The following is a 25482-nucleotide window of genomic DNA, read 5'->3' as shown; positions in this document are numbered from 1 at the left end:
GTTGTGTCATTATCTGTCATCTTGCAAATAAACAGTTCAGTTAGGTGTGTGCATTTGAGAACTGCAACTATGGCAGTCTGCCTGTATTTTCAATTGAAAGTGTGTGCCTTGTCCATATTGATCTGAATTTAACACCAAATATTCAGTAAAGAATTTTTTTTTAAAGTAACTTTGCAATCAAAGATTGCTTGTCTTGGGAGAAAGTAGAGGAAAAAGATTGTAATGATGCAGCAAACTTTTATCTGGTGTTACATTTGGAGGATATTTTGGCTACTATCAGTGCATGCATCTTAAATGGACTAAAATTTTATTTTTAAACTTCCTCCTTTGATTTGGACAGTGCTGAATGGTAAGAATTTCTGTAAAATTGGATGCATCCTGTCTTTTGTTAATAGAGCATAGGCAACACTGTAGTTAGAATCTTCTGAAACACAGTACTAATAAATACAATTAATGTTATTTTAATGGACATTTTTATGTTGCAGTGATCAGTGTAAGCTTTCATAGTGAAGTACATTTAGTACATATGGTATTGCTGCAGTACTAATTACATTTATTGGAATGGCTTTTGCTCTGTGTCTCAGCCCTGCTTTTGTGCGGTGGACTGTTTCATAGAGGCATGCTGATAAAATATATGCTATGAACGCAGCAGATGATATTAGAATAAATAAATGTTGAAGTTGGTTATAGCTGTCTGAAGGCCTCTTAGTTATGAAATACGTGTCCGGGTTAGTCCCAAGGGTTTTGAGGCTAACTGTGTCAAGAGAATGTGTGCTGAAAGGAGAGTCTGCTCTGTATGGAGCCTTCTAAATCTGTTGATATAAGCTCTGCCACAGTATACCACTTCTTATTTTTACCATTGCCATTCCTCAATGCTCAGAGGTTTCAAACAAAAATAGGGTCCTGTTGTGATGTGTACTCTGCAAATAAAGAAGATGGGGTGTACAATCCAGCATGGTGCCTAAGGGTGCTTTTATAAGGGTGCTTATAATATTAGACTTGGAATGATAAATAGTGGAGTGCTGTCATTGCAGCAGCGCCCTTGGGCTAAATGGCTGTTCTGGGAAGTGGGGCCAAAGACCATGGACATGGTACATGTGCAGCCTTGGAGTTATGACTCCTGAGGACAAAACTTGTGTCTGTCTGGCACTGGATGCTAGAGCAGGTGTATCCACATCTTGATTCAGAACTGCAGGAGGATAAATGGTAACATTACCACACCACACTCAGTAGTTTACTGCTTCTGCATGGATAGTTGTGCTGTCCACAAAGCAGTATCAGACCTATGCCAGGTGTTTAATTTAGGTAAATGCATCCATGATTCTTGAATAAGAACAGATATACAAAGTGAAAGACTCTCAGGCCTAATTTGCTGATGATTTATTTAATTTTTTTCCAGTTGTCATGCAATGTTTCTCATGCTGGCTTCTGCTGGGGTAGAAGAACTGTTTTTTTTTAATTGCTGACATGCTTTGGGGCCTGAAGTATTTATTAAATTTTTAATAAGAGTAAACTGAACGTGTGGTATAGTATAATACTGAAGACTGAGGCCACAACGCAGAAAGGGACATTAAAAATAGAAAAGTAATAGGATATTTTCTGATGCACTTCTAGTGAGATGTTCAAAGCTGATCAGAAAGAGCTCTGGAAGGAGAGGATAAAGCCAACAAATCTCTTCATGTTAGCTTCATTCCTTGGAATGTCATAACCCGGGGGAAAGGTGATTTCTGATTTATGTGCTGGTTGTGGCTCTCCCTGAAGCAGCTGACCTGTTTTGGAGCACAGTCCCTGACACCTGTGCAGCCCTTTTCTCTCAGCTCTCCTGGGCAGATGGCTTGGGGATTCTATTTCTGAGAGTCTAGCTGGCAACAGGGCCTGTGCCCAGTGGAGGTGGCACACTCACCCTGTGATGAGGGCTGTGGCAGGAGAGTGGGCATGTGTAGGAATAAAGAGCTCACTTGGTGAAGAATTTCCTTGAAGAGGAGAGGTGCCAGTGAGTAGAGTGCAGAACGTGATCTGGCTAATGCAGAGGGGTCAGCCCTTCATGAACAGAGGGGACCATTAAATAGAACAGGAGCCTCAGGAAGATGGAACTAAAAATATGGAGAAAGAGGAGATAAAGAAGGGGAAATGATGAGAGTTTGAGAATGGGAAGCAGCAGGGAAAGTCACATTACTGGACATGAGCAAGACTGTAGGACTGTGCAGGAGAAAGGGTCTTCCCAGACATAGGTACTTAACGTCAATAAAGGGAATGGATGGAATAGAAAAAAAGTAGGGTGGGGGAAATACGGTTTCTTGCAAGCACATTTTTTGTCCAGCTTCTGTGGAAAAACTTTACTGCATTTTTGTTAGAGATCTCTGGCAAATCCATGTGATTATGGGAGTAAACTGCTAATGTCTCTCTATAAGTGAGTGGAGAGAGATTAATCTTTTCTACTGCTTTGTCCAGAAGACCCTCCATCTACTCTCTTACCACCTAAGGGGCAATATCTGTTAAAAGTGTACTTCAGGGTGACGTTCGTGGTGAGAGAGAAGATGAGTCTGAACAGCCCACTCTTGATGTGGTGATGATCGATATTGTAGTGTGAGTATGGTCAATCAAATGGTCAAGTCAGGCTCTAACAAGAGTGTCCCAGACTTGATGGCTTTGAAGCTGTGGTTTAAAAAGGAAATGCAGGGCTAAAGGGCTGCATGCTAACCATTGGGATTTAAGTTTGAAAGCTACAGTTCTTCCTGGAAATTTGATGTAAACCATAACAATTATGGTAGAAATTAGTTTCCTGAATTTCAGACTTTTGTTTCATGTGCTTTCTTTCACCTGAGGCAATCAGAGATCCTTCTAGTTCTCCCATATATGCCTGCTAGGTTTGTGGTACCTCCTGTAGTCAGTGTATATTGATTAATAGCACTGCCGGGCTCAGCTCCTAGCTTTGGATTACAAGCCTATTTCCTGTGTCCTGTATCTGCTTTCACAATCTGCCATTTCAGCTTTCTGCTCTTTCCCATCTTGAAGGTTAGAAGAGGATTAGGAAATGGGGAGAGATGGGTGCTGGAAGTCAGGCAGACCAAGGGAAGTCCCACAAGTTCCTGGATGTTCTCACGGCTGCTCTGGGATCTGAAGTTCTCTTGTGTCTCTAGAGGGAGGGGAAAAACTGGCTCTGTGACATCTCATTGCAATACTGCCACATGTTTCATTCCCAAGTAAAGTGAAAATTTTGAATTTGTTGACTTATAAAGTTGGCCACAGAAACACATGAAAAAAATACATGCAACATTTAAGAGGATCCACTGCAGAAATGTCCGGGAGTACCCTTGTTTTGACATGCTGTTGTTGTTTTCTGCTGTTCTTAAGATATTCTTATGGGAAAGAAAGGCTGCATTTTTTTGTGGTAGTTTTTAATGCTTCAGCAGCTGATGTTTCTGTCTGTTGGGACACTTGATCATGAAAACAGGCCTTCAAGCAGACTCAGTTTACTGTATAGCATATGCCACAAGTGTGACACAGCATCAAAAATGTCCTTTTGTATGTGTGTTGTAGAGCTGATTTTAGGTAATGTAGTAACTCTTAGAATGGGGGCTTAGGGCATCTGGCAGTTTAGCCTGATATCTGCATGAAAGTCTCATAGGTTAGCACCAAAAGCACTTAGGTGGTAGACAATGGCCAGAATTGTAGCCCAGGTTGAACACTGGACTTCCCAAAGTAGCAGACCTGTCAATTTTAGTAAAGATCAGGACAAACAGGAAACTCAGTGCCACTAAATATAGAATTATTTTTATGTCTTCAATTTTGTGGAATAGTCTGCTAAAAGAATTATGCAAAAGATTCTGAATTTTAAAGTTTAGTCCTGTAGTGCTCACAGACTCCTTCAATACTGAGGGTGTTCTCTTTAGATGACCCTAGATTACTGTTTAGGTGAATAATTTCAGCATTGATTTTTTTCTTAAAACAGTAGATAACAATTTGTTTGTAGAGCACCAGCTGTGTTGGCCCTAATCATGTCTCCGTTAGGTGAGGATGAGGTGTAGCACTCAATGTTGTTGCATAAGACATATTGTCAAAGGACTTTCTTTATGGATTGTGAATTCAGGGTATGTGTATTATTACCAAAATCCTGCTGGGGTTATGGTAAGGAATTGTAGCTGATCAGTTTGGAGAACTGTGCAGTTTAATCTGTGGCATGTATGTTTTTGGTTTGATAAATTAGTTCTTCTTGTTTTATGTTCACTTGCTTGTGTAAAAAGCATGGTTTGTACTAAGCTTCACTAGTAAGTGCCAGTGACAAACTTTGAAAGATTTTAGTTTTGCTTGTTGCTTCACCAGTGAGCAAATGTGAACCATTTCTTCTCCCTCCTCTGTCACTGGTGCAACTGCGCTCTCCAGCACTGAATAAACGGCTCCCTGTTGGAACAGCAGACATCTGGAAGACTCTTCACAGTACTTCACATAGCAATGCTCTGACTCAGCCATTAGTTGTCAGAGCTCAAATTGGGGTCATCTCAAGAAATCTGTAATGCCTTTTACTCCTAGCTGGCCTGAAAATCTGCTTAATGTTGTCATTCAAAATTTACATGGTTTCATTAGGCTTATTAAAAGCAATGAAAAATGCAGCACTACGTAGCACTGATAAAGCCTTTTTACCTTGCTATTTCAAATCACGTTTATGGACGATGGATTTAGCTTCCAACTAGCCCTGGGCAGAGGTATTATCTCCATTTTATGGACAAGAAAACTGAGTTAGATTCAATGACATGTCCAAGGTCATACGTAAGAATGATGGTATTGGGGAGAAAAAGATGTCCAGATTTCTGCCTTAATTAAGTGATAATTTTTTTGAATAAACTCAGTGTCTTGGAAAAGATGCATTGATGTATTTGTCTTTAGGGTTTTAAAAATGATTTTGAGGATTAATTTTGCAAGCCATGAATCAGTATTTCCCTAAGAAACAGTATTCTCACGATGGAGAATATTAAGAATTCATCCTTTTTTGTAGACTTCAGTTCACTGCTTCCTACAAAAACTTTGTTGTAGTCCACTTTGGCTCTGTTGTTGTCTGCCTTTGTGAAATGAAGCTGCCCTCATTATTTAGCTTTCTTCCATTTGCATATGTACAAGAGGGAACAGCTGCTTTCTGCAGGGATTTTGTGTACTCATTCATATTCCCACAGTGGTGTCCTTGTTCTGAAACACACTGCTACCCTGTGGAAAAGCAGAATAATACATGGACAATATAGCAATCAGTCTGTTATTAAACATTTGGAACTACAGCCTTAAGGGGAAAAATATAAACACAGAGTGATAGTTTTAAATCTGAATCAAGTGCCATATAATGATGATGTATAAGAGTCTCTTCCTCTTAAAACCACTGGAAAGCTACAGGGAAAATTCTTTTGGAAAGAAATTTTGCAGTCCTCTTTAGTTTTTGAGAAACAAATCTAATTTTATTAGAGTGTTTTTTTGTTTTAAAATTTAAAATTAAATTTAAAGTTTAAAATTTAAAATTTATCACATTTTCAAAATGTGATAATGCTTATTCCTCATTTGAAGGTGATCTTGGACATTCCATCTTAACTATTGCTATATCCATGCATAGAAAATTATATTGATATAAACTTGAGATAAACTTGAGATTTCCAAGCATTATCCAGACAATTGTTCATTTTCCAAAGATTTATGAATAGTGAGGGAGTCACAGGAGTTTTGTCCTTCCTTCCTTCCTTCCTTTTTTTTTTTTAGTAACATTTTTACTGTGCATTTTCTGATGCTCAAACAGAGATTTTAAGAGAACTAAAGCTCTAGCTGGACATGTACACAATAAAAAAATACAATTTGTACATGTCATGTAAAAATGCAACATTTCAGTGACTTCTGAGAACTTTGCTTTTTAGAAAAAGCAAGTGCATTCACTTTGGTTTTGTCTTTAAAATTTTTAAGAATTATAGTGACTTTGAGGAAGCATATACAATTTAATCCCAAAGCATCAAGGTATGCATATACATGAGGTGGTGGAAACCTGTGCTGTTAGAAAGTCTTAGAAAGTGATACTTACAAGTGCATCAGTCATTTAAAGTAATAAAAACTAAGTCTGATTCTGAAGCAAATGCTTCCCTACTGGAATTTTCTTTCTTGCTATTTTGTCGCCTTCTACTATTGGTCTTGTTTTAGTAGTAGCAGAGAGTATTAAAATATTTTAAAGAGAGAGGAAAGCACTTACTGAATTATTAATATTCTGTTTATGGATATCTGAAAAAAATGGAAGGTCATAGTCTGACCTAGAGACCTTGGCAATGTCCTTTAAACAAGCATTAATCATATGTAGTGCATCAAATCATCATGTGCAAGATAACACTAGTGACCTCTCCAACTGAGAATAACAAATGACTCTTAATTTTCCTTTCTGTACGTGACAGAAGTGTTGACAACCTCTGTATATTTTTTCTTTTGTCCTGTACCTAATCAACTGATCATTTTCAACACAAAATTTTCCTTGAAGTTTTTCTTTTCACTCCTATTTCTGCATGATAGGTACCTGTGTAGTGAAACATTTAATGATTAGTCATCATATAGGCACGTTTAGGTCTAAAATCAAAATACTTTCTGCATCTTTTATGAAATGACATACTGGAAAAAGCATCAGATTACATTAGCTAGTTTAAATATATAAAATTTATAAAGCTGTTCTTCAAAATGCAGGTAATGATACACCATGCTACAACATTCTTGGGGAAGATGCATACTGCCAAAAACATTTTTTTGGATGAAATCTTTGTTCATATGAAAAACCTGACAGAATCATCATGATTTTCTACATCACCTGCATGAAAGCTACTTAGAAGTCCTAAGAAAGGGTGATTAGTATTTGTAACAGGAGTTGTGATGTGCTCAGAGACATGTCTTTAAATGCAGTTGGAAAGTCTGAATAAATATTTTAGGGCTAAACTGAAGACTTAATTGCCTGTCAGCTGCTGAAAAGATCTTGTTAAACCAATTATAACCCTACAATCCCATAGTCTTCATTCTGTTATGGGCTACAGTGCAGCTGTAGGGTAGTGGAGGAATCCACAGGATTGGTGTGCCTTAAAGAGTTAACAGGCACTTTAGGCAATATTTCATGACCCTTGTTGCCTTTACAGAAATTGCATCAGGATTTCAGCATTCTGGCCTATAAGTCTTGCCATTGCTCTGCCACCTGCACTCTGATCTCTCCAGCTGGTTTCCTTCTCCCATTTTTGTAGCCTGGCCATAAGTATGAGCCATGGCTGCTTGGCTGAGCCCTGCAGAGACTTGGAGCTCATTCTCCATCCTGCTGTTCATTCAGCTCTTCACCATGGATTTGGAGGCAAAAGCAGTGTGCCATGTGTTGGCACCTTGGGATGCTGCACATCAGGAGTCTGGCCTTGCTTTGTCTTTCACTGGTGATGCCAATTCTCAAAATGTCTCCCCAGTTTTTCCTGATGGAATTTCACTGAATGGCAGTGGGACAAAGTTCACAGAAGTCTAATACATATCAGGATTTTCCTCTAGCTGCTGACCTTCTTGGTGGCATTTGTTTACTTGCTTGTTCTTTTTGGCACTCACATTTAGAGACCAAATTAGCAGCCTCTGGTGCTAGTTGCTAAAGCTGAATGGTTCACAGAAGAATGCATGAGTAGAGAAGGATATCACATTAAATCTCAGAAGGCTCAGCATTTTGAAGTACCATGGAGCATCTTTTTAAAGAGTCATAATGATTGGCTAAATAAACTCTGTGTTTTAGCTATGTTGCTAGAAGCTTTCAGGAAAAACCTGGAGTGGTGGTTTCAATCTCCATCCACTGGTCAGTCCAGACCAAGTACAGTTGGACTTTTTCAACTAATCAGCTAGGAAAATTGCCATTGGGGTAAAGTGAAACCTCTTGTTTGATTGTATAGGCAATGTCTAGGGTACTCATGGTGTTCACATCAATTGCTCTTTCCATTGATTCCTTGGGGTATTAACAAATTAGAGAAGATTAGACATTCTTTCCACAATCCAATTAAATATTGAAGCTACATTTGAGTTGTAACATTATTGCTTTGCTAGAGTCCACTGTGAGAGTTTTACCAAGGTTTAAAATTTCTAAGCCATATCATATTCTGTATTACAGAAATCTTAAAAAAAAAAATACTTTGTGCCTCAGCTTCCAGCTCAGAGAGCTCTGAATTATGAAAATCTGAATAACAGAAGAAAAATTAGTGAATTGAGTCACTCAGCAATTTATAATCCTTCACATACCTATGCAAAGTCTTTTTTTCCTAATGGACTGACATTCTAATATGCTTTTTTACCAGTAAGATTCAGATTTCATCCTTCTTTAATGACTTGCCTCAAGGGGAGATCTAGAATTTTAGTTTTAGAAAATTATTTCTGTTCTATGTTTTAGTTTCTAATTGGCTAAAACTCTTGCAGAACTTGCATAGAGAATGTTTTATATACTGCAGTGTACTGTGTAGGATAATAACTCTGCCTAAATTTCCTCTTCTGCTTGACCTCAAGAGGACACCACAAATGACTCGGGGGTGAAATTCAGCATTTGCATCTGTATCATCATAGGTAGCTTCAGGTGGTTAGTCCAGTCTCTTAGTTTCAGAAAGTTACTTGCTTTTAATGGTGGAAGAATGAGAGATTGGTGTGTCTTTTGGTATTTTTTTTCTTTTTTCTTCCCATATGCTGACTTGTTTTGTGCTGCAGCTCACATCTTTCACCCTTCAAGTGTTATTATTCAACAGTGACACCTTCACCTTTCTGTGTTTAAGAAGTAAGTGATAAATTTTAGGCTGTTTCATATTGTACCATGTCTTCAGCCACTTTTTTTTGTATTTTAAGACAAGTTTCAACAGTGAAACAATAGAACGTACTGATTTTTGAGTTGTTCATTCATTTAAGAAAGTTCTGTTGGTCTTTGGTTTGATGGCCTTCAGAGTGTTGGAAGTTCATCATTGCCTCCTATCAGTACTCTTCGTGTAGGTTTTTCTTTTTTTTTTCCTCCCGTGGATGTATAAAATAGTCAAGCACATCAAGTTTGTGATGTATGCTGTGACTGTACCTGATGACTAAGTCAGTGTTCTGTGCTCTGCCAACTTTGCTTAAGTTCATTTCTGAATCCAGGTTGCATTTCTAGGGCCAGCTGGATAATTTGGGCTCTGTAGGATAGTAATTAATGTACAGTGCAAACCAGCCTGTTTCAGTTTCTCTTCTGACCATCAGTATCTCTAATTTTTCTCTTAAAGCTTACTTTCTTTTTCAAACAATCAAACCCCCACTTTGGTCTGCCTAGCAATTTTTTTTGTGCTGTCTTTCCATAGATCAAGAACTACTGTTAGGAAAATTTTAAGAAGTAGACAGTTGTGCTGTTCTAACACTGAGTTCTGTACGGACATTAAAATTGTTATGCCTTGTACAGCTGATACAGTATCATGCTTCTCTGAAATAAGTTACCAAGAACCACAAGAACTATGATGATTGATCATGCAAATTAGCTCTTTAAGGATTTCTACTTTATTTGTCCTTAAATACAAGTTCTTCCATTTGTACCTTATAAAATATTTTCAGATTTACTCCCTTAAGTTGTCAATTTATTTGAATATTTTATCTTCTACTGTTATGTACAATGGCAAATTAAGCATGAACAGCTTCATTAATATAAAAGATTAGTATGCCTTTAGGTGTAACTGGGACTACCATCCACGTTAATTCTTCTTAGTTGTTTAGAAAAATAAGCTTTGATTAATATTTGCCTCTTGTGGGGGTAAAAATATCAAAATGGAGAAAAAGCCTGAAGGACTATGCATGTCTTTGTCGTAAACTTCAGAGCTTCAGAGGTATATGTAGGTGTAACTAAATATTTTTGTCTCTTTTTAATAAAGTTTATTGTTTTTTACTTTCTCACTATGGACTTAATGGCGACTTTTTTTCTCTTAATAAAGAGAAAAATCTTAATAATCTTAATTTAGTCTTACTGCTTCAGCTCATTTTTTGAATAAAAGATGCTAATTTACTTGTATTTACACAGATGGCCATCTCATTTTTTCATTGAGCAATATGCTATAACACATTATTTTCCTGCTGGTTTTCTGTTTCCATAGAAATTTCTTGATTAAAAAACCCTCTTTGTGTGACTTCACAATTACAGTAATTTTAACTTTAGTAATAAAAAAAAGGTCAGGAGGGTACTTTTTGGGTCCATAAAATATGGCAGTAGATGCTGTCTCAAAGAAATAATTAAATGGAGAAGTGATAATATGTGTGAGAGGATCTTTCTGAGAGTATTTGTAAACTTCTGATTTCTAAATGTTGCCTTCAGGCTTGGTAAGAAAAGCTCAGTGTTTGTAAAGATTATCCTGACAGCAATATGCTGGGTCAATTGTCAAGACATGTTTAGCACAGGGGGATGTATTAATCTGCTACAGCTACCACTGTAAGTGGTTGGAATAAATAGAGGGCTCAAGCAGATGAAGAGGGATTAACTGTGTAAATTGAGCAAACTCTTCAATCACTAAACCACTGATTTTGCAAAGGATTAGTCTGCTTTTGCAAATATTGATTACTGATTTGTTTCTGGGAATGAAGATGATATAACTTGTGCAGTTGGTATGTAGTAAGCTATGTGAAGTGTACATCATTCATATTAATGGGGTTGTCATAGGCATTACAGAAACTGACAGATTTATTAGAGCAGCGCTCTTAACATTGCCATAGTTAAAGTTGTGTCAGCATTTCCATTAAAAGTTCCATTTTCTTTTTTTTTGTGTTCATAGATCAACTTTAATATTTACTCCGTTGAAATTTGGTAATACCACTTTATAGCTTTGACACAATTATTTTTGTGCTCTTTTAAAGAGAACTGAATTAACACATTTTATATTAGAAGAAAATACTATATATTAGTTTAAAACAAATATTTGCAGGTTTGAATTCTTTGTTTTGAGGGCAACCTTTGGGTCATACTGTGTATGTTCACAAGTTTCATTGTGCCTGGTTGGTAGAGAAGTGATGTGTGTTAGGCAGTTGCTATAAAGTGAAAATAACTGAGGAATTTTTGTATAAATGAGCTCTTTTGCTTGTATAAAGGCTTGTCTATTTTTTTTTCTCCAGTGCTGCTAGTTTATCTGATAAAAGTTATTATGTTGCCTACAAATCCTGTCCCACTGATGTCCACAGACCACAATACTATCACTGAATACTGTCACCAAACCAAGCAATGCTTCTCTGTTATCAGGTTCAGTTTATTCATACACCGTTAATGTTACAACTGGTTCAAATGTCAACAGTGGCTGTATTCACTGGGTGGTTTGTCTTTCTAATCCTTGATTAGATTTATTTGCAGACATAGGCTTAAGGAAAATTCAGGTGTGGTGTGAGAATCAAGGGACAAAAATGAAAGTTAAATGAGTTTGGAAAAATTCCTACTGCCATTTATCCATCCACTTCATCATTGTAAAAGTCTTAAGTTGTAAAATATGCCCGTTTCTCCTGATGTGTCATCTTTTTCCTCTTACACAGATATCACAAAACTCAATCACAGCTCTTCTCTTGATTCTCTCTTTCCCAAATTGTGACTCCTGTTGCAGCATATGATAGTATCTGTGATTTATTAACTTCCAATCCCTTAATTTTGGGATCTCACATGGCAGATGCTGAAGAAACTTATATGTGTTTACTATAGGAAAATATAATTGTTTCTAACTGTAAATAAAAAAATATTATTTCAGATATTTCTACTTGATACTACAGCCAGCAAGAACTGCAAGGGTCATCTGAGAAACATTGTGTAGCTTGGTGTAACTTAGAAAGATCCTTGAAAAATTAAAATTGATATTTCCATTGACTAGATGTAGCAAAATGGGATTTATGGGAGAATTGGAACAGTTGGTCAGATCTCCTCTCTCTTGTTCAGAGACAGCTTCTGCCAGAGTTCATGTTGCTTGTGTCTTCAAGTGTATGTTGTTTTTTTTTTTTTTCTGGAACCTCCAAATGAACTAGAAAATATTAGTACAGTCATTCAGAAAACTTGGGAGTTGATATTGGAAGGTGGTTCTTCCTGTCATTCTCAGTATACTCCAAGGTGAATGGCAACTGAAATTTACATCTGGAAAGCTTTCAGGAAACACAGGAGTGTTCTGCTGGCTTCCCACAGTGTGCTCTGCTGGTTTCTTACAGTGTTTCCCTTGTTCTTTTCCGTTAGGTCCCATGCAATTACAGCAAAACAGGAGAGTACTTTATCTTTGTGGTAGCCACCTCCTTGTGAGAGGGAGTTTGAAAACAGTGATGTGTTTTTTGCACCATAAAACCTTTGGATTTTTATTGCCTTTTTATTACCTCTTTCAGAGTATTTGGAAATAAAGCCACTGTATAAGTCACTTTTGATTTCCTTGCCTTTAATTTTTCTCATGGTCTTGCTCTGTAGATTGATTTTTCTACAATGTGCAATGTTATTGTTGCAGGAGACTGTAATTCTACCAGAACTTCCCACTTCCACATACTGAATTATATTTGATATGCATTTTGTGTGCTGCTGTAAGGAAAACTTGAAAGACTTGTATGAGACTTTCTTCTTCCGTTATTAATTTAAAAAGGCTTGCCTTTACATGCAGACTGAATGTGTATAGTGTAAAGTCATACCTCCATGTTAAACCAAATTAGCTTTCAAATGCAGAGGAGCTTTGAGTGTGATAGTTCACTGATCACTAAGCAAAGCTTTTTTCTTAAATTATCAGTAGTGGAAGAAATGTATCAAAAATGAGGCAATGAGGCAGAACATTAAAATAATTTTGTGTTTGCAGGAATACATAGAATGAAATTGAAAACTGGCTTAGGATCTCTTCATTGAAATCTGCAACTGCCAGTTTTAAATATGTGTTTTTAGCTGACTGTAGGAATTTGAATCTTTTCCTTCATACAGATGAAAGATTTTCCAGCTCCAACTAGTAATGTTAAAACTTTTTCTGATCAAGGATATGAGCTGTTAGAGCATTTAAAATGCACAAAGTGTGTATGTATGTTTCCTTTCAGAAGTTTAACAGGCCAAGCCTTTGGCCAAGAGTCAGAACAGTTGGAACTTTGCAGACTACACAGCTAATCCAAGAGGGCTGCCAGTTGGCATAAATTACTTCCATATATAAAACTTAATGCAATTTACATTGAGGTTTTTGTTGGTTTTTCATGGCAGTCTGAGAATTTCCCTGTTTCCCAGGATTTCTTGGGTTTTGCTTATTGTATTTATGGTGTGTTATGCTTCTGATCAGAGCAGGAGTTAAAAGGTTCCCCTGCTAAAATATCCCTCTCACAGATTGAAATTCACATTGGAAGATTTTTCTCTTCAGCTAAATTTGGCACTTCTCTAACTGTACTGTTCTGTTTTTTTCACGTATTTTTCTTTCAATTTTTTTATTAAGACTTTTTAACGGGGGCTTAAACTAGCTTCTAGAAACAAAACAATTTAGAAAGGGATGTATGCACACTAGAACTTACTCAGGAGAAGAGACAGGGCAAAATTTTGGGGAAATTATTAAATTAAGAGGAAGGAAATTTATATGCTTTTTGTTTTACGAACGTGTGATTCATGGAAGATCTAACTTGCATGGTATTGCCAAAATTTGGATGAGAGTTCACAGAGTTCACACTGTAGTGAGCTTTACAAGATCTGTCAAAATATTGTTGAGTAATAAATACTTGGATTACTAGGACATTGAAAGTAAAATAACATGTATTACTAATTTTGAAATGCAATTTAAAAGTTCATTGTTTAGCTTTTCAATAAATGACATTTGGCAGTTTTTCTGCCAAAACATATTAAATCATTTTTGTATCCAGTAAAATAGTTGTCATTGCTTGATCTCAGTGCAGACTTATTTACTGAAATAAAAGGGCCGGTTGCCTGTTGGTGGAATTTTAGGCCCTTCTAAAATACTAATTAAAAACATTATGACAAAATAAGAAAAGTAATGGGGAACTTCTGATTGCCTCAAGTTTTTCTTAAGGTACTGAGATATGTGAGTATTTCCAAGGGATTCTTATGTGTGGGTGGCTATTTAAAAATAGTTGTAAATTGCAGAGAACAATTGTAGTATTAACTCTCCCAGGTGTTTTAGATGTTAAGCTGAAAATTGTATTTTTCACCTGGAGGTATTCAATGATAGCTTTTAACTTGTTTGCTAAGCCTGTGGGACTTATTTCCTGTTAGCCATCTGGGAATACAGGAATCATGATATGGTTAAAGATGCTATCCATGCGCAATTTTGACATCATGCTGGTCATACTCCAGCTGTAGACTCTTTATTCCTGGCCTTTTAATTTTCTCTGATTAGCTAACAGCACCTTCTGTGGTTCAAGCTATCATATAGATATTCTGAGTCTTTACTTAGGGTTTCTAATCAAAATTGGATGTGTGTGCTTGTCTGTGAGACAACGCTGGGAAATTTCAGCTGGCCTGCATAATTTCATGAGAATTCCCAGTGCCTCTAATTGATCCATGATGGTCTGTTTTGACTTAGTTCTGTCTGCAAGGGCATTGTTTTTATCTCTGTGTTTTCCTGCCTACTTTATTTCTCATAACAAAGTTTGAAGTTGTTGCACTGGCAGATTTGAATTGCCAGTCTCTACCACTGATGCACTTTTCTGGTAGCTGGTAATTTTCTGGTAATTCAGGCCTCTGGATGACTGAAACCTGTCTTGTGCTGAAATGACTGAGTAAACCGTAGTGATTCTTTAAACAAAACTTTTGTATGCCTTACAGCATTTTTGTGTGCCTTGCATTACAGTGATGTGAGTGGGAAACCTTGTACAAGAGACCTTTTCTTTGCTGCTCTATCTTTCTTTCTTCTTGCCTCAGAATCTTTGAGAAACAGCAAAACTGGGAAGGCTGCTTTGGTGAAGTGTTCAGTGGCCCCTTTTCTAAGGCTGTAGGATAATGCCTGGTTACACCATTAGAAAACATCACTTTTTAAAATCACAGACACACCTCCAACACGCCCCACCCCCCGCCCCTCCATGTGCCATGGGTGTAATTTGTGAAATTTTAATAAATACCTGTGTGAAAGTTACATCTGGATCAAGGGGTGAAAACCATGAACTCCTCTCTACATTAAGATGCTATGCAAAATGTATCAGTGGGTGTTTTAGAAGCAATTCAAAAATCATCAAAAGAATGCGCAAATCCAGGACAATATTAGCTTACAAATTCAGAGTTGAGTTTGAATGAGGAGTATGTGATCCAGGATAATTCCATTTGGCTGTGGAGCCTAATGGATGGAGTCAAACTGGCTGACTCCTGTAATTTGTTAAATGAAAAAAGGAATTTTTTTTGTCAAATGAAACGCTTCAACTACTACAAAAGCTTCACTCCGAAAATGTGTGGATCAAAAAGCCATGAACGTAAGGTTTGTAAAATTTAAAATAGCCACACAGTTTAGGGGCTAAATAGAAATGACTAAAAGAATTCTAATGCTAATTTCTTCAAAGAACTAGATTTAGTTTTTGTAAAGAATCTGTTGCAGTGGTTTTAAGGCTGCCTGGCTCACTGCCTTCTCCTCTGCTTACAGGAAGGAAGGGAAGAGAAGAGAAGGGTTTGTACCACTGTCCTTCGAAGGGTGGAGTCCATAAGAATTACTCAGTGTTTAGGCCTCTGAGGGTGTGGTATTAATGTTTGTAGCCCAAACTTCATATCCCAAATTAGAAAGAATTAAAACTAGAAACAGATGATAGTGCTTTAAGTATTCTTTATTAAAATACAGTGCTGGTTCTTCTTAGAGGAATATATGAAGGCAAGTTATTCTGTGAAAATTATTGTAAACTGTTAGAGACCACAATGGGTAATGCTAGGGATGGCTCCAGAGCAGAACTTCATAGACTAGGCAGCCTTTGGAACAAATACTTTGAAGACCAAAATACTTTGAAGACCAATTGGTTCACTTTTTGTGAACCAATCTTTCAAAAGCTAAACATTTTCATTACATTTATTCCAGGAATGAAATGTGTTTTCTTTAACATTTATCTTTTGATTCTTGTGTGGTAAACTAATTCAGAGCTACCAGGTTTCTACACTTGCAAAATGCAGAAATAGTCTTCGTGAAAGTGTTCAAGACAGTTAATGAAACTGATGAGATCTTCTTACTGATAACTTTTCTTTAATTAGAAGCCTCTAAGAAATGGGATCTTTTTTTCAAATGCAGTATACATTAATCTTCTCTTTAATAAGAAGAAAAAATAAATGTAGGGAGAGGATATGCATACGAAAATAAACCACCTCCTCTTTAGCCCAGATTCACAGTGCTTGTGCAACAGATGTGACTCCAGTGTATTGCTATGTACAGATTCAAAGATAATTGAATCCTTCTGTAGTAGCTATTAAAAATGGGTAAATGCTGTATTTCTAGATCAAAATGAAACTGAGAGATATGAAGAATTTTGGAAGAACTGTGTGAGAAGGGGGGTAGGAGGGAGGGAAAGAAGATAAAATTACTTTTTTGTGTTGCTAAAAACATTACTTTCTTTGCTCAACTTTAACACAAATATTTTCAGACTATCTCTGCCAATTTTGAATTGCAGCCTGAGACATAGCATAAAAGCCCTGTTCTAGAGGACAAAACCACTTATTTTCTGCATTTCCTGTAGGAGCAGGCTGTCCCTTTGTGCCGAAAGATGAGCTGATGGGGAAGAAGACCAGCTTGGTTGATCAGGGAGCTTTTGCTGGAACTCTGGGAAAAAAAGAGTTTATGACTTTTGAAAGAAGAGGCAGGCAACTCAGGAAGAGTACAAGTATGTTGTTAAGTCAAGGGAGAAAATTAGAAAGGGAAGAACTTAATTTGTCCACTACTGTAAAAGATAATAAAAACATGTTAACAACAAAAAGAGGGCCAAGGAGAATCTCCATCCTTTATTAGGTTCAAAGGGGGAATGTTGTTATCAAGGATGAGGAAAATACTGAGCTGCTTTTTGCCTTCTTTGCCTCAGTCTTCAACAGAAAGACCAAACATCCTTAGGCCAGCCAGCCCTCTGAGCTGGTAGAGAGGGACAGGGAGCAGAAAACACCCCTGAAATCCAAGAGGAAGTAGTTAGTGACTTGCTGTGCCACTTAGACATTCACAAGTCCATGGGACTGGATGAATTAATCCAAGGGTACTGAGAGAGCTGGCAGAAGAGCTCACCTAGTCACTCCATCATTTTTCATCAGTCCTGGCTCACTGGGGAGGTCCCAGGTGGCTGAAGGTTGGCCAGTGTGACACAGATTCACAAGAAGGGCTGGGAGGAGGATCCAGAAAACTACAGGCCTGTCAGCCTGACCTCAGTGCCAAGGAAAGTTATGGAACAGATCATCTTGAGGGCCATCATGCTGCACACACATGACAACCAGGGGATCAGGCCTAGCCTGCAGAGGTCTGGGAAAGGCAGGTCCTGCTTGACCAACCTGATCTCCTTTTATGACCAGATATCCACCTAGGGAATGAGGGAAAGGCTGTGGATGTTTTCTCCTTAGACTTCAGTAAAACCTTTGTTACTGTCTCCTGCACATTCTGGAGTCACTGGCAGCCTATGGCATGTACCTGTGAACTCTTCGCTGGGTAGAATACTGGCTGGCTGGCTGGGCTCAGAGAGTGGTGGTGAATAGAGTTACATCCAGTTGTGTTGGTACTGGGACCAGTGCTGTCTGATATCTTTATCAATGATTTGGATGAAGGCATCAAGTGCACCCTCAGTAAGTTCTCAGATGACACTAAGGGTCTTCAGTGCCAAAAAAAGGAAGCTGGAAAAATAATTTTTAATAATTGTCTCATTAATTATGATTATATTTTTTGTTAGAAGAGCATAAAGAAATAGTGATCACTGTTTTCTCCATATAATCAAATTAATGTATTTTTTCCTCTCAGTTTTCTTTTACAAGGGATGAAGAACAGTGAATTTAAGCAAGATGACTTTACCATTATTGTGGTTAAAGCTCTGGTCCTCTACTAGGAAAGCAAACTGTAATCAACCACTTAACTGTTACTGAATTACACTTATCTCCACTTCGCCTGTTTTAACTTCCCATAAGCATGCTAAGCACCTCTTTAGCATGCATTGACCTGTGATTATTTCTTGCTTTATGTATCCCTTAGCCCACATTTCAGAAGTAAAAAAAAATCCTATTTGTAAACAGTGTAGAATAATACAGTCTGGTTTTGTTTTATTTATTTTGTACACAGGATGAATTTTTTACATCTTTAGGTCCTCCAAAAATCAAAATTCCAAGCACAAAGATTGAATTTCATGCTGTGAAGTGACACTGATGAAACTTGTTTTTATGTAATGGACCAAATTCACTGTTGCAGTAAGGTGAAAAATTAAATCATTCAGGCTTTTGCCTGTTTGATTACCAAGTTGCAAAAATTATAGTCATGCCATAAGCTGTGGTTTTGTGATCTTTCTAAATCACAAGATATTCTGTGTTTGTGGGAATTGTGCAGTGGAACCTATACATAAATACACCTATGTTAATAGCATTAATGTTTTTCTGAAGTCAAAGCATGACTGGTAAAGCTGGCTTTATGCTTGAGTGAGAGCATTTCACTTTCTTTTCACTGGAGGAATTTTCAGCCTGGCAGCAATAGTATTATAATAACTGCCAGCTGCTCACTTGGCACAAGAGTGCCTAGAACCAAGAGGAAGAGCCCAGTGCATTATACATATAATTTACTTTTCTCTAAGATGAAGGTTTAGGCCTCATAAATATTTTGATCTGGTCTTTGATGGCTTTTGTACACACCAGTCTGAAAATATGCATGTGGAGCATAACTTGCAGATTTTATTTAGGAGTACATTGGAGTAATTCCCACCAGTAGGGAAGAGCTAGGAAGAGAAATTATTGTGGGAGATTCTTTTGTGAGTGGGTGGTCAAGAATGAAGGAAAACCTGTAAGTTTAAGCAGATGGACCTCCCTTATTTTATACCATGTATTGGATATGCAAGATTATTATCTCCCTAAATATTGGGTCATTTTGAACTAGTCTTTACATCAAAAGAATAAGGTTCAAGACATTATTTGTAAGGTAGAAACTCTGGAATGGAAATGAGACCTTATTATATCCTCATCTCTGTGCTTGCCCACCACTGTCAGGACAATGATACAGCAGAAATTAGGTCTGAAAGAGTAAACAGAAGCAATCATTGTGCCTTTCACTACGTATAAACCCACACAACTGCATTTCCTACTCACAATGCCACTTTTCTCTTGGGTGAGAGCATTTCCTACTCACAATGCCACTTTTCTCTTGGGTGTTTAAAATTGGCTTAAAAAACCACAGCGTACCAAAGGTGAAGCCAGGGGAGACTGTGATCCTTTAAACATCTTTATTTCTAAATCATTTAATGATATCTGGAAACAGACCATACAATGCTAGGAAGGCATGGTGATCTCTGATGGTCTCATTTTGAGAGAGAAGTTTTGCTCTGATCTTGTAGTGGGCTTGACCATAAGTTTCTCATGAGCAGGCATTGAGACACCCAAGGAAGGCAGTACCAGTAGGTGCTATCTGCATCCCCAGGATGCCAGCTTCTTGCATCTCCATATTTAATTTTTTACAGTGGACAGTCTCCAGTAAAATTACAGATAACTGGAATTCAGGCCATTTCACCTGCATGAGGGAAGGAGAAGATTCTCCTTGTTGTGAGGACATCCTGGGGTGTGCATGGGAGTATAACATGGGAAATTCTGAGCTCTAGAGGAGTATGTGATTAGAAGCATGTGGCTTAATTTGCTTTATGGTTCTTTACTTAAAATACATAGTAATGCCTTCTTTCTTGGCAGGATTCCTCTGTCTTAGATTCTTTATAGACTGAGCTGTCTTATTCAAAGTCTCATGCTGCAGTCAGCTAACAAACCTCTGATCTCAGCTGCTGGTATAATGTAAGCAAATGCTGCTTTGCTGTAACCAAGTATAGTAAATATACTATAATGCTGCTTTAGTGATACTTTTTTATTTGATTTGTGCCAAGCCTGATGTATTTCAAATTAATGTGGAAGCAATATTCTGATTGCAAGCAACTGCAAAAACCAACTTGCTGTGTAAATTCCACACTTTCTGCTGGGAGTTCCCACATCTAGCAGTTGCAGTTCACTCTAAATCCTGAGAGATGGACAAGATGGTAAAGAAATAAAAAAAAAAAAAAAGGAAGAAAGATAGATAATACAACTTAGAAGTTTCCCATGCAGAATCTCAGCAGTAACTGTGTGGAAAATGTGACTGACTCTCTCCTCTTTCTTCCCCATGTTGTTTTTGTTGTAGTACTGGGACAGTGGTAATCCATGTTTGTGCCTTCTTCCTGCCACATATGCACAACACCTGTGGTTCATGAGAATCTGGGAGGAGGTGGTTCTTTCTCTTTCCTTTATGCTTTTTGTACTACTTATTCTCCCTCTCCTTCCTTCTGAAGGTACAGGGCAATGAAAGAAGGAATTTAACCAGATTTATGCTTTTTCTTTCTTGTACAGCTGTATGTGTTGTGGGATATTACGACTGGGTCTGTTTCTACTGCCCTTTGACTAAAGTTCCATCATATTTTTTGGTTCCCAGGCTTCTCTGACAGAAGGATAATAACATGCATATGATCTGTTTCTGCTTCAGCTACTTACAGATTGTGAGTGGCAGTGGGGCTGACCAGCTGCAGTTTGTTTTTTGGAGTTACTGCCTCAGTTACTTTGAGGAATAGAAAAGGAAATGGCTTCTCTACAGGTTAAGGGTGGGAGGAGGACTTTTTTCTGCAGTGGCAGCAGACAGTGAAACACTCTTTTCTCCATGCATGTTCTTTTAATTTTCAAGGAAAAACTTTCAGTGCCCTGTTCAAAATAAATGTAGTTACAGAAAATACCATCACCAAATTTATCTTGACTTGTATCAGCAGAAGTAGCAAAATTGAGTGGAATTTGGATTCTATGAAGCAGTCAGTTCAGATGACAGAATAACAACACTAGGGAGTCCCCAGAGTATGTGATTCTCTGGGACTGTGTTGTCCCATTTGGTTTCACTGTTCACTAAATGATCACTGGCCAAGCTTCCTCATCAAAGCCCAAACTGATACAAACAATATTGGGTAAAGAGATCTAAATGGCAGTTGAAATTATTAAATTGTGAAATTTAAGAGTGTGCTGCTTTTGTTTCTATATTTACTTATGTTTTATGTCTTCCTTATCCATGGGATTGCATTGTTCTAAGATGAGCCCTACTGGATGAGGTGGAGTTTTAAGTGTTGCACACTGATGCCTCCCAATGACCAATATAAAGCAGCACACAATCCATAATTGTAAAAATATGTGTACAAAATATTTGTAAAAATTCTTCACCTCCCCCATTCATAATACCATCATTACATCACCTTTTAAAGTGACTGTTAAACATATCACATACCAGCCATCAAGTGTCTTTGTGTTTAATTCCCATTTAATATTGGGCTATGATTGCATATTACCAAGCAAAGGGAGGACAGCTGTATCACTTTAAAATGCATGTTGATTCTGCTTTTGTATTTTTAACACAATAGTTAGAATTCCATAGAAGCTAAAATAGAAATGAGTATACTCCTAATCTTTAAAAAGTAATATTAATTTTAAAAATGAAGTGGAAATATCAATGTAAGTAAAATTTTATCTACTGTCTTCTGGTGTAAAAATATTTTGCAGTCTAAAGAGCTGGTTGTATTATTTAAAGAATGTCTTCTCATTTTGAGTATTTTCATGCTTTAAAAATCAGCATTCTCTGCATGTTCCTATCTCTTTCTTGTCTTTTTCCTGTCATAACTGTATTTAAATAAAACTACCATAAAACAAACCATTTGTGAACACTGAATTAAAAAAAAAATCAATTTTAAGGAACAACCTAAAAACCCAGGAAATTGACATAATCTTTCAGAGGCAGTGCTTGGTTCAAGGTCAGACCATTGATCTTTCACTCAGACTATATAATTTAAAGTGGTGTTTTTAGCACAGAATTTGTCTGCTAATATCAGTCCTTTTCTGTATGTGTATATTGATAGAACATAATGAGATTACATATATTCTGATGAATAATGGCTGCCTTGTAAACTTGCCACCTACCTACTGTGACTCTTATGAATATTTGATGATAATAAGTAGTAGGAACTTCACTGTGTTGCTTACTTAAAGAACCCAGCAGCACAGGAGTACCTTTTGTTCTGCTTTTTTGCTCAGGGTAAGCAGTATGATATTTATATTAATATTAAATATTATACACATCTAACATATTCTTGTTCTTAGTACTAGGAGTTCTGTTTTAGGAGGAAAAGGTTGAGAGATGGAAGACACAATTTTTAACATTTGAAGTTGTATTTTAAGATGAGGCAGGGTTGGCTGGTTAGTCTTACACATCTATGAATTAGCAGTTGAGAAAAAGGAAAAAATGCAGTGAGCTACACTCACCATTTTGCCAATGCAGACATAGTTACAAGGTGTCTAAAATTAGTGTCTGTAGGTCAACAGTTTTGTAGATGTCTGTACAATGTCTGGTTTATCCATTATCACCTATAGATCCTATAGGCAGTAGTTTTGTGTCATATATTGCAAATTAGGCAAAATCTGTCAGCAACAGGCAGCACCTTTTATTGTCTCTTCATCTGGTTTCTTTTTTTTAGATGTGTAATAGAGGGTCTTCCCCTTGTAGGCTGTTTCAAGGTATTTTGGTGTGAAGCTGGTATCCAAAACCACATTTCTGGTTTAATTGTGTTCAATTGAGATTCTTGGTTGGGTTTCTCCTATTTGAAAACTTAGTGCTTTCATTATCCAGCTTGCTTTACAGGCTATGTTTGAAACAGTTGCTGTATTTTGTTTCATTACATACTTTTCCTTCTGAAACTTGCAAGGCCTGTTACACAGCTATATTTTTCCTTACTCAAGTGGTGAGGACAACAGCAACAGCTCTGACATTGATAGGTAGACGTTTCATTTACTTAAAATAATCTGCCATAATAGTTACTAGAATTTTTTTCAGTAGCTCTTGCATATTGAGAGCGTAAAATCCACAATTTTATTAATGCTTCTATAGCAGTTTTCTTGAAAAGCAGTGCTTTACAGAATTTGTTTTTCTTTCAGGCAATCAGTTTCCTCCTGTTGCAGCTCAGGATCTTCAGTTTGTTCTGAAGGCTGGATACCTGGAAAAACGCAGAAAAGGTAAGTTTAGCTATCTTTGTGAAAGCTAGTGCATATTTAATGTCCTGGAAGTCTGTATGTCTGTATTTGATGTTATACACATGAACAACTTTATACAGGAGTGATAAATAACATGAGAAGCTGAAATGTTGCAGCATTATTATGCAAAAGAAGCATAGCACATAATTGCTTCTATAGTATTGAAAGAAAATCCTATTTATTTACTAACAAAGTCATGCTGTGAAAGTCCACTCAGCCATAATTCAGAGACTTTCAGATATTTTTGAAGAAAACATTTGGAACGTATGTACAAGTACCATATGTTGACTTCATGTTTCAGTGAGCATCAAGATTTATTTTCCTTCAAGAGGGCAAATATTGATCTCAGCTTTGGTTCAGTCAATATTTACCTTGATTCAATAAATCTTATATTGTCACTTTAATACCCACTTGATGCTGCGATAACTCTAGGAAATATTTAGGAAGTTGTTCATTATTTCCTTATATTTAATGTTACACATGACTTCCCTCTTTATGTGATTTAAAATTCTTATTTGTTTTCTTACCACCAATTTTTATTTCTAATTTTCTTCTCAGTGCTATGCATTTCCTTAGTTTCCTTTCCTTAGTGTCTTTTCCTAGCTCCTCCTCCCTCTTACCTCACCCTTGAAAAGAAGTAACACATTTTTATTTAATAATGGCATAAACCAACATAACACATGTTGTATTAATTTCAGACCACAGTTTTCTTGGCTTTGAATGGCAGAAGCGTTGGTGTGCTATCAGCAAGACAGTCTTCTATTACTATGGAAGTGACAAAGGTACTTATAACAATTATGAAAGCAACTATATTTTAATGTATAAAAGGATATGAAAGATTTGTTGGAGTTGGAAACTGCAAAGAAAAGGTAATTTTAAGAAATAGAATGAAACTTTTAAAAGAAAGTTCTTTTCTTTTAAAAAAAATTGTACAGTTCTGTGAATTTTTAAACTGTGTAAATATTCGTCAGAACTTGTCAGTGTTTTCTAAAGCAGGGAAACTGAGGAAAAAGAAATTTAAGTTTCTTTTAAAGCTAATTTGTTTGCTAATAACAGCTGGCTGTTCAGTTTGGTAGTGTGCTGGTATTCAACTCTTTTACTAGATAGAAAATGTTCTTTCTCTCCAAATAGGATGTTAATTTGAAAACATCCTCTAGTAATTATACCTTCCAAGTTCCTTAGAGATGGTTCTGTCCAGGAAAATATTAATCTAAAAGCTGCACAGTGGAGTTCTTTATTTCTTTTTAAATAGTTTATGCTCTGGAAAAGCTAGAAATAAAGTAATGTATTTAACTGAAGTCAGCAAAGGAAACTAAAGCAAACTTCTGAAGGTGACTTTCAAATTTAAATGGCCAGTTTGGAAAGAATCTGGCATAAATGTTGTAATATTACTTTGAATTTTTGAAATTGACAGTCAAATAAAACATATTTAAATTCTGTGACATGTACATTTGATGTTCAAGGGTGAACAAAATGATGCATGATTATATCTGAGTAAATTTTAAAGTAAAATAATGTCTTCCAACACCCCCCCCACCTCCCCCAAAAAAATTCTAGGGCAAACTTTCCATTTAATTTTTTTTGTCTTTTTGTTTGTCCTTTTATTTTTGAGATTACTGTAGGTAGTTATTATGTTGGCCTTTTTTATTCAAAGACTAATATGATTTGCTCCAGTTTGTTTCATTCCTTGGTATACTGACTCATTTAAGCTCGTCCTCTCTTTAAAACCATAAGAAGTAAAGAGTCAAGTTGTCAGTCCAGTTTTCATTTTGCTAGTTTCCCATCATGTCCTCTTTTCAGTTTTGCTAGCATGTCTGCTAAATGTTGCTTTTTCTTCTATACTCTTTTCTTGGGATTTACAGGTTGATCAGGCTTCACAAACATGAAAAATCTTCGTTCAAAAATTTTGAGGAGGTGTGGCATGATACTGATTTGGATTTGTCAGTACTGATTGATTATTTCTCTGGAAAATGATCACATGCTGTTTACTTATATATATATAGTTATACATTGCCTAGTTTACATTGCTATTTAAAAATAGCTATTATTTTTTCAGAAGATATTGCTAGTTCATAAAGATTGTTGTTGATTATAAAATCTTTGTATTTTTGTCTGCTTTTTTTTTAGGAAAAAAAAGGCTTGATTTTTTTTTTAACATTCTTTTCTGTATGGCTGTGCTAATGATTACTTATGCTTTCTAGCATGTCATCTTTGTATTAAGGCAGGCATGTTGCCCACCTGGTCTTTGTCTTTCTTCTTTTGCAACAACCTGATTATCAAGTCTGTGTTGCAGT

General features: G+C 36.7%; 1 protein-coding gene across 2 annotated transcripts in view; it reads left to right on the top strand.

Moving 5' to 3' along the window:
- The window catches only part of SKAP2 (src kinase associated phosphoprotein 2), a 121657-nt gene that overhangs the window by 47217 nt on the left and 48958 nt on the right, over nt 1–25482 (top strand). For both annotated transcript variants that reach the window (XM_059479741.1, XM_059479735.1), the window contains exons 5-6: nt 23093–23170; nt 23887–23970. In XM_059479741.1, coding sequence (XP_059335724.1) covers nt 23093–23170; nt 23887–23970 — 162 coding nt within the window. The remainder of the gene's footprint in view (nt 1–23092; nt 23171–23886; nt 23971–25482) is intronic.

The sequence above is a fragment of the Ammospiza nelsoni genome, chromosome 1 (genome assembly GCF_027579445.1).
Source record: "Ammospiza nelsoni isolate bAmmNel1 chromosome 1, bAmmNel1.pri, whole genome shotgun sequence".
Taxonomy (NCBI): domain Eukaryota; kingdom Metazoa; phylum Chordata; class Aves; order Passeriformes; family Passerellidae; genus Ammospiza; species Ammospiza nelsoni.
This window is presented reverse-complemented; position numbering and strand designations above follow the sequence as displayed.